Here is an 11,713-nt window from a genome sequence, read left to right as displayed (position 1 = left end):
GCTGAAGATGTTTGTATCTAATTTTAAACAATCCTCTCAAAAAAGCTCCTGTTTCCATGAATGGAAATGTCATCTGTTTCTCTCCATGTTAGAAAGGATTCCGGAAAATGTCAGAAGATGTTCAACATAGCCAGGGTATTTGATTCTTATTTCAAGCATCCTCAAGGGAACATAAATGACCTTGATGGTGCTGGCAATGACAGGAAGGAGTATCTTAGGGGTCAGCTTTGGAAGGAGTGTGGATATTTTATACATATACATATATCGGGATTGAACCCAGGGGCGCTTAACCACTGAGCTGCATCCCCAGCCCTTCTTTATACCTTTATTTAGAGACAGGATCTGACTAAGTTGCTGAGAGCCTCCCTAAGTAGCTGAGGCTGGCTTTGAACTTGTGATCCTCTGGCCTCAGCCTCCCGAGCCACTAGGACTCCAGGCGTGGGCCACTGTGCCTGGCCGTGATCCTTGCCTTCATGCAGTCCCAGCGAGGTGGGAGAACAGGCCCAAACACCATGACAATGGTGTGATACGGGCCCCAGTGGAGGGAGGAGGCACAGAGGCACTGCCAATCCAGAAGCTCTAAAGCATCCTGAAGCATCTATGACCCCTCAAAGGTTCAGTGACTTTCCTGGGGTCATTTACTACCTTCTATACCTTATACATCACATAAAACCACCCTCGATTAATCAAGGGTATTACATGATGAGCTCCTGCAAATGCCCCACCTCCACTACTCCAGAGGACAGAATTTCCTTTTCTCTCTCTCTTTTTTGAACCCAAGGTGCTCTACTTATGAGCTACATCTCCAGCCCCCTCTTATTTTTTATATGGGACCCTACTAAGCTGCTGAGGCTGGCCTCCATCCTCTGGCCTCAGCCTCCTGAGTGGCTAGCAGTGCGCCACCACACCCGGCTGAATAGAGTACCTTCCAAATCCATCCGTAAGAACACGATTCCACTCACAATAACCTCAAAGAGAATATCAAATATAATGAAAGAACTGCAGGACATGCCAACTACAAAGCACTGCTAAAAGAAAGATCTAAAAAATGGACAGACATTCCCTGTTCAGAAGACTGAAAATTTTTAAGCTATCCATCAATATTCGTTGAATTGATCTCTAGTTTCAACACAATCAAAATCTTCGCTGGTTTTTTTTTGCAGAAATTGGCAAGCTGATTATACAACTCATATAGATAGGCAAAGGACCTGTAATAACCACCCCCCAAAAAATGGAAACCAAAGGAAATGGGAGGGAAGAAACAAGAAAAGGGAAGAGAACAAGAAAAGGAATCTTGAAAGAGAACAAAGTTAAGGACTTATACTCCCCAATTTTAGAATGTACAAAGCCACAGTAATCAAGACAGTGTGATCTTGGTGTAAGGAGAGATATATTGATAAGTAGATGTATTGATAAGTAGAATAGAATTGAGAGTCCAAAAATAAATTCTACATTTATGGTCAACTGATTTTCAACGAGGGTTTCCAGGACAACTCAGTGAAGAAGGAATCATCTTTTACAAATTCATCAAGCTGCTGACAATTTCCTGAAAGTTCTTCTTGAGGGAAAGAGAGGAGTTTAAGGTAAAGGTCGACTACGGAAATCGACCATGACACAATCCACAGGACTTTGTCGCTTACAGAATTCCTTCTTGCTCCTTCTTGTTCTGCATTTTAGGACAGAATCAAGAGGGAGCCATTATTTCCAAGAAGTGCTTACAAAACAAAACAAAGAACCGAACAGGAGGGTGGTTCTGGGTCTGCATGTGGACTTGCTGGCCCGGTAGGGTTTTGTTGAGTTCCCTGCATCCTGGGTCCTGGAGGGTCCTGACGGACAAGTTAGCCTTCTTTCCCAGAAGAACCTCAGTTTGGAGACAGCAATCACTTGGTTCAAACACTACATTCTGAATCTCATTCTAAGTGCCAGGGAGTGGCCTTTCCCCAGGAGCCTTGCTGGAGTCCCTCACATCTGTGCCCAGATGTGGTTCTGAGGAGGGGAGATCGAGTTCCTTATCAGTGTGTTTGCTGAGAGAGTTGGGCAGGAGGCCAACCAACCAACTGAGGCCTCCATACCTATGGTTGCTTTTTTGGTTTGGTTTGGTTTTTCACAGTGCTAGGGATTGAACCCAGGGCCTCATGCATGCTGGGCAGGTACCTTGCCAGTAAGCTACATCCCCTGCAGTGGATCATGCTGGAACTCACTAGTGTATACTGGTTGAAAATGAGACACTGGAATCATAATTTGGGGGCCCAAATCTTCATTCTACTCCTTACCAACTCTTGACCTTAGGTTCCCTTCCTGTGCCTCAGTCTTCTCACCTAGGAAATGGGGATAATAGTTACCCATGGGGCCTTTGTGAGGACTCAAAGACTAATGTGTACAGAGGTTGAGCACAGAGCCAGGTACCCAGTTAGGAGGCAGTAAGTTTCAGCTATTGTAATAAAAATCACTGCTGTTAGGATAGAACACCTAGATCCTGGCTCTCTCACCCAATTTGACTTAGGACTAACCAGCATCATGGCACATGCCTCATGAAGAACCCTCCATGAAATGACATGGGAAGGGACAGACAGTGACGGCATGGGCGTACCCTGGGGTAGCATCCCGTGGACCAGCAGAGACATCCCCGCCATGGGTGGGACACCCCTGGTCCAAGATGTATGAAGCTTCCTAGGCTCCAGGTTTTCCCAAAGACCCAGAGAGGTGAAAATTCAACCTCAGAGGTGAAGGCAGGTAATTAGGGAGCAAGAGGCTGAGGGGTCTTTGTGATGGTTAATTTTAGGAATCAACGTGACTGGATTAAGGAATACTTAGAGCGCAGGTGAAGCCTTATTCCTACGTGTATCTGGGAAGGTGTTTCCAGAGGAGATTGAGGTGAGAGATGTTGAACTTTGTGGGGAAGATCAGCCCTCTGTAACAGGCTCCATTCAATAGAGTGGCGCCTGGGTAGAACACAAGAGGCAGAGAAAAGCTTCTCCCTCCCTCCCTCTCTCCGCCCCCCTTTCTCTCTGATGCTTTTTTCCTGCCCTTGCACATCAGAACTCCGGGCTTTCAAGCATTCAAACTCTAGACTGACACCAGTAGGCCCCAGTGTCTCAGACCTTTGGCCATCAGTTTCCCTGGTGCAGATCTCAGAGTTGGACGGACATGTGCTGTTAGCTCCTGAGAGCTCTAGTGTTCAGGCCCGCCACGGCACATCTCAGCCTATGTGATCACATGAGCCAGTTCCCCTAATAAATCCTCTCATTTGTGTACCTACCATCCATCCATCCATCCTCCATTCATCCATATCCATCATCTATCATTCCATCCATCCTCCATCCATCCATCCACCATCCCATCATTCATCCTTCCATCCATCCATCCATCCTCCATCTATCCATCCATCCATCCATCATTCATCCATCCATCCATCCATCCTCCATCCATCCATCCTCCATCTATCCATCCATCCACCATCCATCATTCATCCTTCAATCCATCCATCCATCCTCCATCCATCCATATCCATCATCTATCATTCCATCCATCCTTCATCCATCCATCCGCCATCCATCCATCGTCCATCCATCCATCTGTCCTCCATCCATCCATCCATATCCATCATCTATCATTCCATCCTTCATCCATCCATCTGCCATTCATCCATCCTCCATCCATCCATCCATCCTCCATCCATCCATCCATATCCATCATCTGTCATTCCATCCATCCTTCATCCATCCATCCATCATCCATTCATCATTTATCCATCCATCCTCCATCATCCATCCATTCATCCATCATTCATCCTTCCATCCATCCATCCATCCTCCATCTATTCATCCATCCATTCATCCACCCATCCATCCATCCATCATTCATCCTTCCATCCACCCACCCATCCATCATTCATTCATCCATCCATCCATCCTCCATCCATTCATCCACCATCCATCCATCCTCCATCCATCCATCCATCCATCCATCATTCATCCATATCCATCATCCATCCATCTGGTCATCTGTCTGCCCATCCATCCATTCTTTTGGTTCTGTCCCTCAGGAGAATCCTGGCTATTTTAGTCTTCTTGGCTCATTTAAGGCTTTCAAAAACATTTGGCAGCCTGTTTTTCATTTCAGGGGGTTCCAGACAGAAGATAATCGAGAGGCTAAATCTGCCACACAAACAAGGAATGTGCTTGGCAAGCTTAGGCTATGAAGGGGTCCCTTGTGGGATGTCCTCCCAGTAGCCCTCTGAGGGGTTACCTGTGCCTAGGGGCTACTCTGTGGATGTCTGATGCCACTGAAGTCCTGGAGGTGGGTCAGGCATCCTGTGTCACTAGTTCCACGCTTCACCTCCTCTGCCTCCTCCACACCCCAGTTCTACACAAACCCATGACAATATCTGCTACATCATTTCTTCAAGTGCATTCTGCAGCACTCGTGAATGTTCTGGATTTCCATAGCCAGATGGGCTCGGGAGTACTGGGTTAAACAAAATCAAGTAAGTGTCTTTGCTGCAGGACTTTTTCAGAACCTTTAATATGTTAATGTGACATGTAATCAGGTTACTTAATCTCAACTAGCCTGAACTTTCTATGGCTCCAGGAAGCTGGCTTCTTTGATTTTCTGAGCTTTCCTTTCTTCTGAGGACTTGTGGAATAATAGCCCCAGAGACTCTTCAGAGCATCAGATCCAGAGACAGAGGAGAGACCTCAGTGACCAGAGCGGGTGGGTGCTCATCCAGGCCAGACTCTCCTTCAGGAACGGACCCATGTTTTCCTGTCACCTCAGCCTTCTTTACTGAAAGAATCCAGGGTGGGATGAGGGGGTTGCAAGCAAGAACTGATCAGGTGCCTGTTGATTAGTTGGCCCAGGGGAATAGGGTGGTGTCCTCAGAGGCTGGATGGTGGCTTCCTGGACAAATTCCTTTCTTCCAGAATTTTGCCAAAGAGCTTGGCTGCCTCCAGGGCACAGCCCCAGTGAAGGGTGATCCCTTGGCCTCCATGGCCATAGTTGTGGATGACCTGGGAGAGGCAAGAGAGAAGGTCACCAGGGTGGTGGGGGCGGGGGTGCCTCAGAGCTCAAGGACACTTAACTGCCCTGGAAGACTCGAGAGCTTTCTCATCTCATCAGAGCCAGATGCTGGGAGCTTCTCTCTGTGCTTTCGTGGGATGCTGGGCTCCTGGGAAATGCAAAAGGAGGAGGGAATCGTTTACAGAGCTGCAGGTCAGTGCCCGAGACTCTTCGCCTTAGAAGATGGGCTGCTTCCTGCAGGAAAATAGAATCCCGTCTAGACCTTGAGGCCAGAGAGCTCCTCCGCATCAGACTGTTGGAAGTCCCCTAAGTCACTGTCCTCCTTCCCATCCTGCTTAGGACTGGTGAACCCTCTCTGTCGATAAGCAAACTCTTCAACCCACCACGGAGGACCAAGAAGCAGGGAAACTTATAGCACATTTGGATGATGTGCTAATGCATTCTGGGGACCCAGGCAAGGCCTCTGGGCCTTTGTCAGAATTAAAATCATCAACAGGAAATTAAACTCCACCTATGACCCTCCCTTCTACACACACAGACACGCCCAACCTCTCTGTGTATACACAACCCCTCTAAGACACACAGGCCTTTTACACACGTGCAGCCCTCCATACCTACACACCTTGACCCCCATCTATGTATCCACGGCCCTTCTCCACACACGCAACCCCCGGACACACTCACGCACACACTCCATCGGCCTGGGATGGGAAGGAAGCATGACCTTATAGGGAGGTGGCTTCTCTGGTGGCCGTGCAGCCACCACCCGCTCAGGTCAGTCCCTTCAGCCTGGGACAACCCCCATGGTTTCAATAAAGCCAGTTCCTTCCCTGTGACAGGCCCCAGAGAGATGACGGGGCAACCACAAAATGGGTATTGGGGAGCCGTCTCTGGAGTCAAGTTCAAATCATACTGCGCCTGCTCCTTAGCAGCCGTCGAACCGAGGCAGGTGACTTGGCCTCGCTGAGCTCCAACTTCCTCATCTGAAGCATGGGGAGAACTGTCCCTATCCCAAAGGACTGTAGGGGAGACTCCTCAGGCCATTCCTGCCATGGACTGGCTGCCGGCCCCTGGCACCTGTTCTCCTCCTCGGTCACAGACTTTTGCAAACCGAGGCATTGAGCTCTGTGGACCCTTGTGCAGGTCCTGGGCCATTCTGAGCTTCAGGTCCCCATTAGAGAGAGAGGGATGTTCGCCCCCACTGCCCCGACCTCAGGCCACAAGGGACCTTGGGAGTCGGGAGGGCATCGCTTTCCTTGGCAGGAGAACATACCTCTGCTCTCGAAGATCCAGCGGGAAGCTGTTCTCTCTCTAAACGGACGTGGGGGCGCACTGGCCGGAAGCCAGCGCTTTCACTAACAATCCTTGCATTCTGGAAAGAAAAAGGCCGGTAACTCATCTCTGAATATTTTTTTCCTGCTGTCATTTCTAGGGGGTGGGGAGGTACCTTTGAGGGTCTCATTGCCATCAGCACCGGCACCGCGACAGCCACCTGAGCAACCACCACTGCCGTCATCGCCACCCTGGCACCTGTTCTACCACCCCGCACGTCCACGCCACTGCCACTATCAAACACGGCCGAGCTACGGCCAACGGTCCCCGCTCCGTCACCATCGTCATCGCGGTTCTGTGCACTTTTGTCACTGTGGACACTAACCGCCACCGCCATCCTCATCTTCCTCACTGTCACTGCCCTCGTCACCACTGGTAGGCAAACGAGACAACTCAGGTCCCTGCATCGGGTGCCTCTGCTTCTGGTGAAGGCAGACCACGCTGCTCCTGCAGTGTCACCTCGGGCGGGGACGATTCTCAGCCTTGGCCAGTTAGATTCCGTTAGCCCGAAGCCAGGACTTCCCTAGACCTTGTCAAGTCCTGGTGTGTCCACAGTCCCTCGCCGGAATTAATCTGTCCACTTGCTCTGCCAACTTGCTCCAGTAGAGCTTCCCTCCTCCTCCTCCTCCTCCTCTTCCTCCTCCTCCTGTTCCTCCTCCTCCCCCTTCCTCTTCCTCCTCCCCCTCCCCGTCTTCTTCCTCCTCCCCCTCCCCCTCCTCTTCCTCCTCCCCCCTTCCTCCCCCCTCCCCCTCCTCTTCCCCCTCCTCCTCTTCCTCCTCCTCCTCCTCCCCTCTCCCCCTCCTCTTCCCCCTCCTCCTCTTCCTCCTCCTCCTCCTCCCCCTCCTCCTCCTCCTCCTCCTCCTCCTCCTCCTCTTTCTCCTCCTCCTCCTCCTTCTTTTTTTTTGGTACAGGGTATTGAACCCAGGGATGCTTAGCCACTGAGCCTCGTCCCCAGCCCTTTTTTCTTTTGAGACAGGGTCTCGCTGACTTGCTTAGGGCCTCACTAAGTTGCTGAGGCTGGCTTCGAACTCGAGATCCTCCTGCCTCAGCGGCTGGGATGACAAGCGGGTGCCACCACACCGGGCTATCTTCCCATCTCCAAGTGTCCTAATAACCGAGCGCCAGGACGCTGGTCTAGGGCGCCGAGACCCGTCCCCACCGTACCTTCAGCGAGGGCTCCAGTCTGCAGCAGCCTTTCCAAATGGTGTCGCGGTCCTGGTCATGGATCACCGCGCTCCAGTTCCCCAGCTGGAAGATGCCTCCGAGAGTGACCATCTGGATCCTAGATAAAAATGAGAAGAGTCAGGAGACGAGCCTCTGCGGGGAGTGGGGATCAGGGCGTGCTTTCTCTTACTGCCATCCTCACCGAATCCCCGCCACCGTGGTCCCCGAGAACACCGCCATCCTCGCTCACCCGGAGGACCACCGTCATCGCCATCAGCCCCAGTCACCCTTTCCAACCCCACCTTCCATCCCGCCTCGCCCAGCAACACCATCTCCAGCGGCACCCGCCCCAGACTCCATCCCGCCGCCACCATTAACACGGCCATCGGCGGCGTCAACGCTGCCACACGCGGACACTGCCCTCCAGCGAGTGCAGCCTCTGGGAGGGCCATTTGTGCTGCACCGTCAACGTGACCGACAGCGTCGTCTCCATCCGCACCCACCCGGCCGGGCGCCCGATCACCTCCACGCACAAGGCGGACGGATCCCCTGGTCTTACCACGCCACCGCTCTGTCCTCCCTACGCCGGGCAGCACCTCCATCCACACTGTCTCCCACCAGTGACAATGCTGTCACACCATTCCACTGGCCACAACGGTCACCCCAGCCACAGGGCCACTGTCCTCACTAAGGTCGTCACCTCTGCTGTGGACATTATCCTTGGGACCAACCCCAGTCACCCTCCTCCCCCGTGCGTCGCTGCCATTCACACCTCCCCTGTCTTCACTGCCATTGTGCCCACGACCTCCAGCCCGGCCTCGCCAGGCCGATTGAGGCCACGCCCTGCTTTCCCAGGGAGCTGATTGCCAGGTCTCACCCGCTGGGCAAGGGGCCTGGGGCCGGCAGGGGGACAGAAAGAGGACACAAAGGTGCCCCCGCCTCTGCCCTAGGGCAGTCAGGTTGTTACCCCGGGATGATGTGCGGGGACTTGTAGATGCCTCCCTCTGGGTCGTGTGTGATAATGAAGTGCTTCACCCACGGGGCTTCCACCTGTTGATTCGGAACAGAGGGATCTTGTCAGGGGAGCGGGATCAATGGCTCCCCTTGAATCGCCCCTCTCGACGCCGCAAGTTCTGACGCGAGGAGAAGGCTGACTCCTCCCGCACCCTCGCCCGCACCTTCTGACCCCGGCGGCTCCTAACTGCGTGTCTTTTGCAGCAGACCCACCCTGACCGAGGCCATCCCTGCTCCCTGAAGCATCTCCCTGCTCACCCGGCTCTCCCAGAAGGGCCTTGTCGCCCGTGAGAAAACCCACACCAGCGTAGCCCACCCGGGGCCGTGCACCCGCACACCCGTGAATGCACACGTGCGCACGGACGGGCGCACAGGCACACGCGTGGGCACGCACTTATACACGCGCACCCCGCGCATGGAGAGAGGCAGCCCCTGACTTCTGATCCCAGGTCCACCTTTCATTTACCACTGTGTGAACTGGGACCTGCTCCCTGGCACCTCTGAGCCTCAGCGGCTTCTTCCGTAAGATGGCCACGGTGATGTGGCACTACCCAGCTCAAAGGGCGGTGGGAAGGACTCAGCTTCCAAAATAAGGTGCTTAGGTCCATGCCTGGCACTTAGTCCACATGGCTTAACTGGTTGCTACTCTCATTACCATACAGGCATAAGCAGCTGTTCCACACAAATACAAACAGCCATGCGTGCTTTGTCATCAAGAAGAAATCCCCCATCGGGCACACCTGTGGTGGACGCCTGTGATCCCAGCAACTTGGGAGGCTGGGGCAGGAGGATCACAAGTTGGAGGCCAGCCTCAGCAACTTAGTGAGACCCTAAAAGACTTAGCAAGACTGACTTTCTCTCTCTCTCTTTCAAAATAAAAAGGGTTGGGGTGTAGCTCAGTGGTAGAGCATTCCTGGGTTCAATCCTTAATACTGCCAAAAAAAAAAAAAAAAAAAAGAAAAGAAAGAAAGGAAGAAAGAAAGAAAAAGAGAAATCCCAAAAGAGAACATTCAGGGTGGAGAAGGCAGATGGTCCTTCTTCTTTACTATACCACTTCCCCAGAGTCTGGGGTGACTCGGATGCACGCTCCCAACGCACCCCCTAGCTCTGGAGATGACGCAGAACAATCGCCCACCGGCAGCAGCTGCGGCTCTCACTTTCACACTCACCCGAATGACCTGCCCCCGGCCCGGCTGCAGCAGGGGGTCTGGCTGCAGCGCCCCAGCCCACACCCCGGTGCAGTTGATGATCACGTCCGCGCCTCCTCTGGCCACCTGGCAGCAACAACAGGGTGGGGGCTCGTGGCGAGGACCTGGCCTCATCTGTCCCTTCCTCCCTCCCTCCTTCTCCACAGCTGGGGAACAGTGGCTAGGAGTCCTGATGTGGGGAGCCAGAGGGGGCTGGCCCCACGTCTCCGTCCTGCCATCCGCCTGCAGCGTGACCTCAGAAATGTCCCTTTACCACAGCTGCCTCCATTACAGAAGGGGGCCAGTGTCCCCTGCTGCCGGGGATCCCAGGCAGTTCTGTGGATAAAGGAGCTGAGCATCGAATGCTGCGGAGTGGGGAGACCTGCCTGCGACCTGCAAGGAGTCAGAGGAAGCCCGGATGTTCTCTTTCTCCTTCTGACTCCTTCATGTCATCCTCTTGCTTCCTGTGGTGCCGAGATGTCTGCAGAATGCTAGCGACCCCAGTCCTGTCGGTGTCCGAGATGCTCCCCCACTCAAGGACACAGGGTGACGAGCACCCCGACACTCCTGCCCAGCCCTGATCAAGGATCCCAAGGGTCCATCAGCGCCTGACCCAGAGCAGGCGGGTCCTAACTACAGAATGCATGTACTGAGTTCTAGTGCTCAGTACTAGTAGCTGCATGTACTGAGCCTCTTTCACGAGCCAAGCGTTGAGCACTAGGACTGAATGGACTCGCTCAGCACTCTTGGTGCTCAGTAGTTGCCTGGTGATGGCGGCTGCTTCCACCGTTATCCACAGTGGTGGTGTTCCTTGGACCGGTGTCCCAACTGAGGGCCCGGACTTTGCAGAAACATCGACCTCAGTGTCTGTAGGAAGCATCCAAGTGCTGGAGTTGGAAGGGGGTCCAGCCGATCCCACTCTAGCCCTGGGACTCACTGAGGCTCAGATGTCTCCCTTACGGCCGCCATGATTCCTCTGTCCAGCAGAGGCCTTCTTCCCTCCCACTCCACCCCCTGTCCCCCCGGCTCACCTCCTCCAAAGACTCCACCTTCCGCAGGAAGAACTGCACGCCCCTCTCAGTTAACCTGGGGTGATCGGACGGATCAAAAGCAGTCTAGAATTCCATTCCCTGCCCCGTGCCTCCCAGAGGGTGGTGTGGGGAACATTTCTGTGGATATTGGTCCCCCAGGATGCTCTTTGAGAATGTGGCTGGGTGGGCAGATCAGATCCTGAGCACCTTGCTGGACTAGTGGTCCAAAAACTGTCCCTTGAGAAACTAGGTCTTCTGACATGGCCCGAGCCCCTTACTGGGCGGATGGAGAAGGGAGAGGCGTCCTTCTGAAGGTTATGCAGTGAGCCAGGCAGGGAGGGGCTTGGGTCTAGACCCAGGCTTCTTGCTCCCTTGCTTTCTGCTGGGGACGAGATTTGGTGTGGACAGGAGGCAGAATTGGGCCAATGCCCAAAGCTCCTTTGACAGAAACAGGACATGAGAATGGAGGGAGGCAGGAGGGGGTGCCCACCCCTCCCTTGAAATGTCACAGAGGAGGTCCTGCATGTGGCTCAGTGGTAGAGCGCTTGCCTAGCATGTGTGAGGCCCCGGGTTCAATGCCGAGCACTGCACAACACGACAAAAATATCCCTGAGGAAAACTATCTGTTGCTATCAGTGCTGCAATAAAAATATCAAAAGAGTAGGAAGTAAAGCATATTTAAGCTGAAGCATAACCTCGGGATGATTTCATCTGCATTCTTCCCTCACGATAGGAAACTCTCAGAGCATTTTCTTCTTGAAGAGGCTGAACAGGGATCGTAAGTGTCCCCACGTTAGAAGTAACCAGGTCAGTCCAGTGGTTCCCAAGCCTGGCTGAGAGCTAGAATCATCTCTCCTGTTTTGGTACTGAGGATTGGACCCGGGGCCGCTCTACCACCGAGCTACATCCTCAACCCTTTTTAAGGTTTGTTTTGAGACAGGGCCTTCCTAAGTTGCTGAGGCTAGC

The 11,713-nt window shown here is 53.3% G+C and overlaps 1 protein-coding gene across 2 annotated transcripts in view; it reads right to left on the bottom strand.

Moving 5' to 3' along the window:
* Positions 1-4,500: 4,500 nt before the first annotated feature.
* The window catches only part of Dao (D-amino acid oxidase), an 18,937-nt gene continuing 11,724 nt past the window's right edge, over positions 4,501-11,713 (bottom strand). For both annotated transcript variants that reach the window (XM_047562806.1, XM_047562805.1), the window contains exons 6-11: positions 10,748-10,802; positions 9,699-9,803; positions 8,483-8,565; positions 7,516-7,633; positions 6,293-6,391; positions 4,501-5,009 (exon numbers count right to left, since the gene is read on the bottom strand). In XM_047562806.1, the coding sequence (XP_047418762.1) occupies positions 4,878-5,009; positions 6,293-6,391; positions 7,516-7,633; positions 8,483-8,565; positions 9,699-9,803; positions 10,748-10,802 (592 nt within the window). In that variant the 3' untranslated portion in view covers positions 4,501-4,877. The remainder of the gene's footprint in view (positions 5,010-6,292; positions 6,392-7,515; positions 7,634-8,482; positions 8,566-9,698; positions 9,804-10,747; positions 10,803-11,713) is intronic.

The sequence above is a fragment of the Sciurus carolinensis genome, chromosome 8 (genome assembly GCF_902686445.1).
Source record: "Sciurus carolinensis chromosome 8, mSciCar1.2, whole genome shotgun sequence".
Taxonomy (NCBI): Eukaryota; Metazoa; Chordata; class Mammalia; order Rodentia; family Sciuridae; genus Sciurus; species Sciurus carolinensis.
This window is presented reverse-complemented; position numbering and strand designations above follow the sequence as displayed.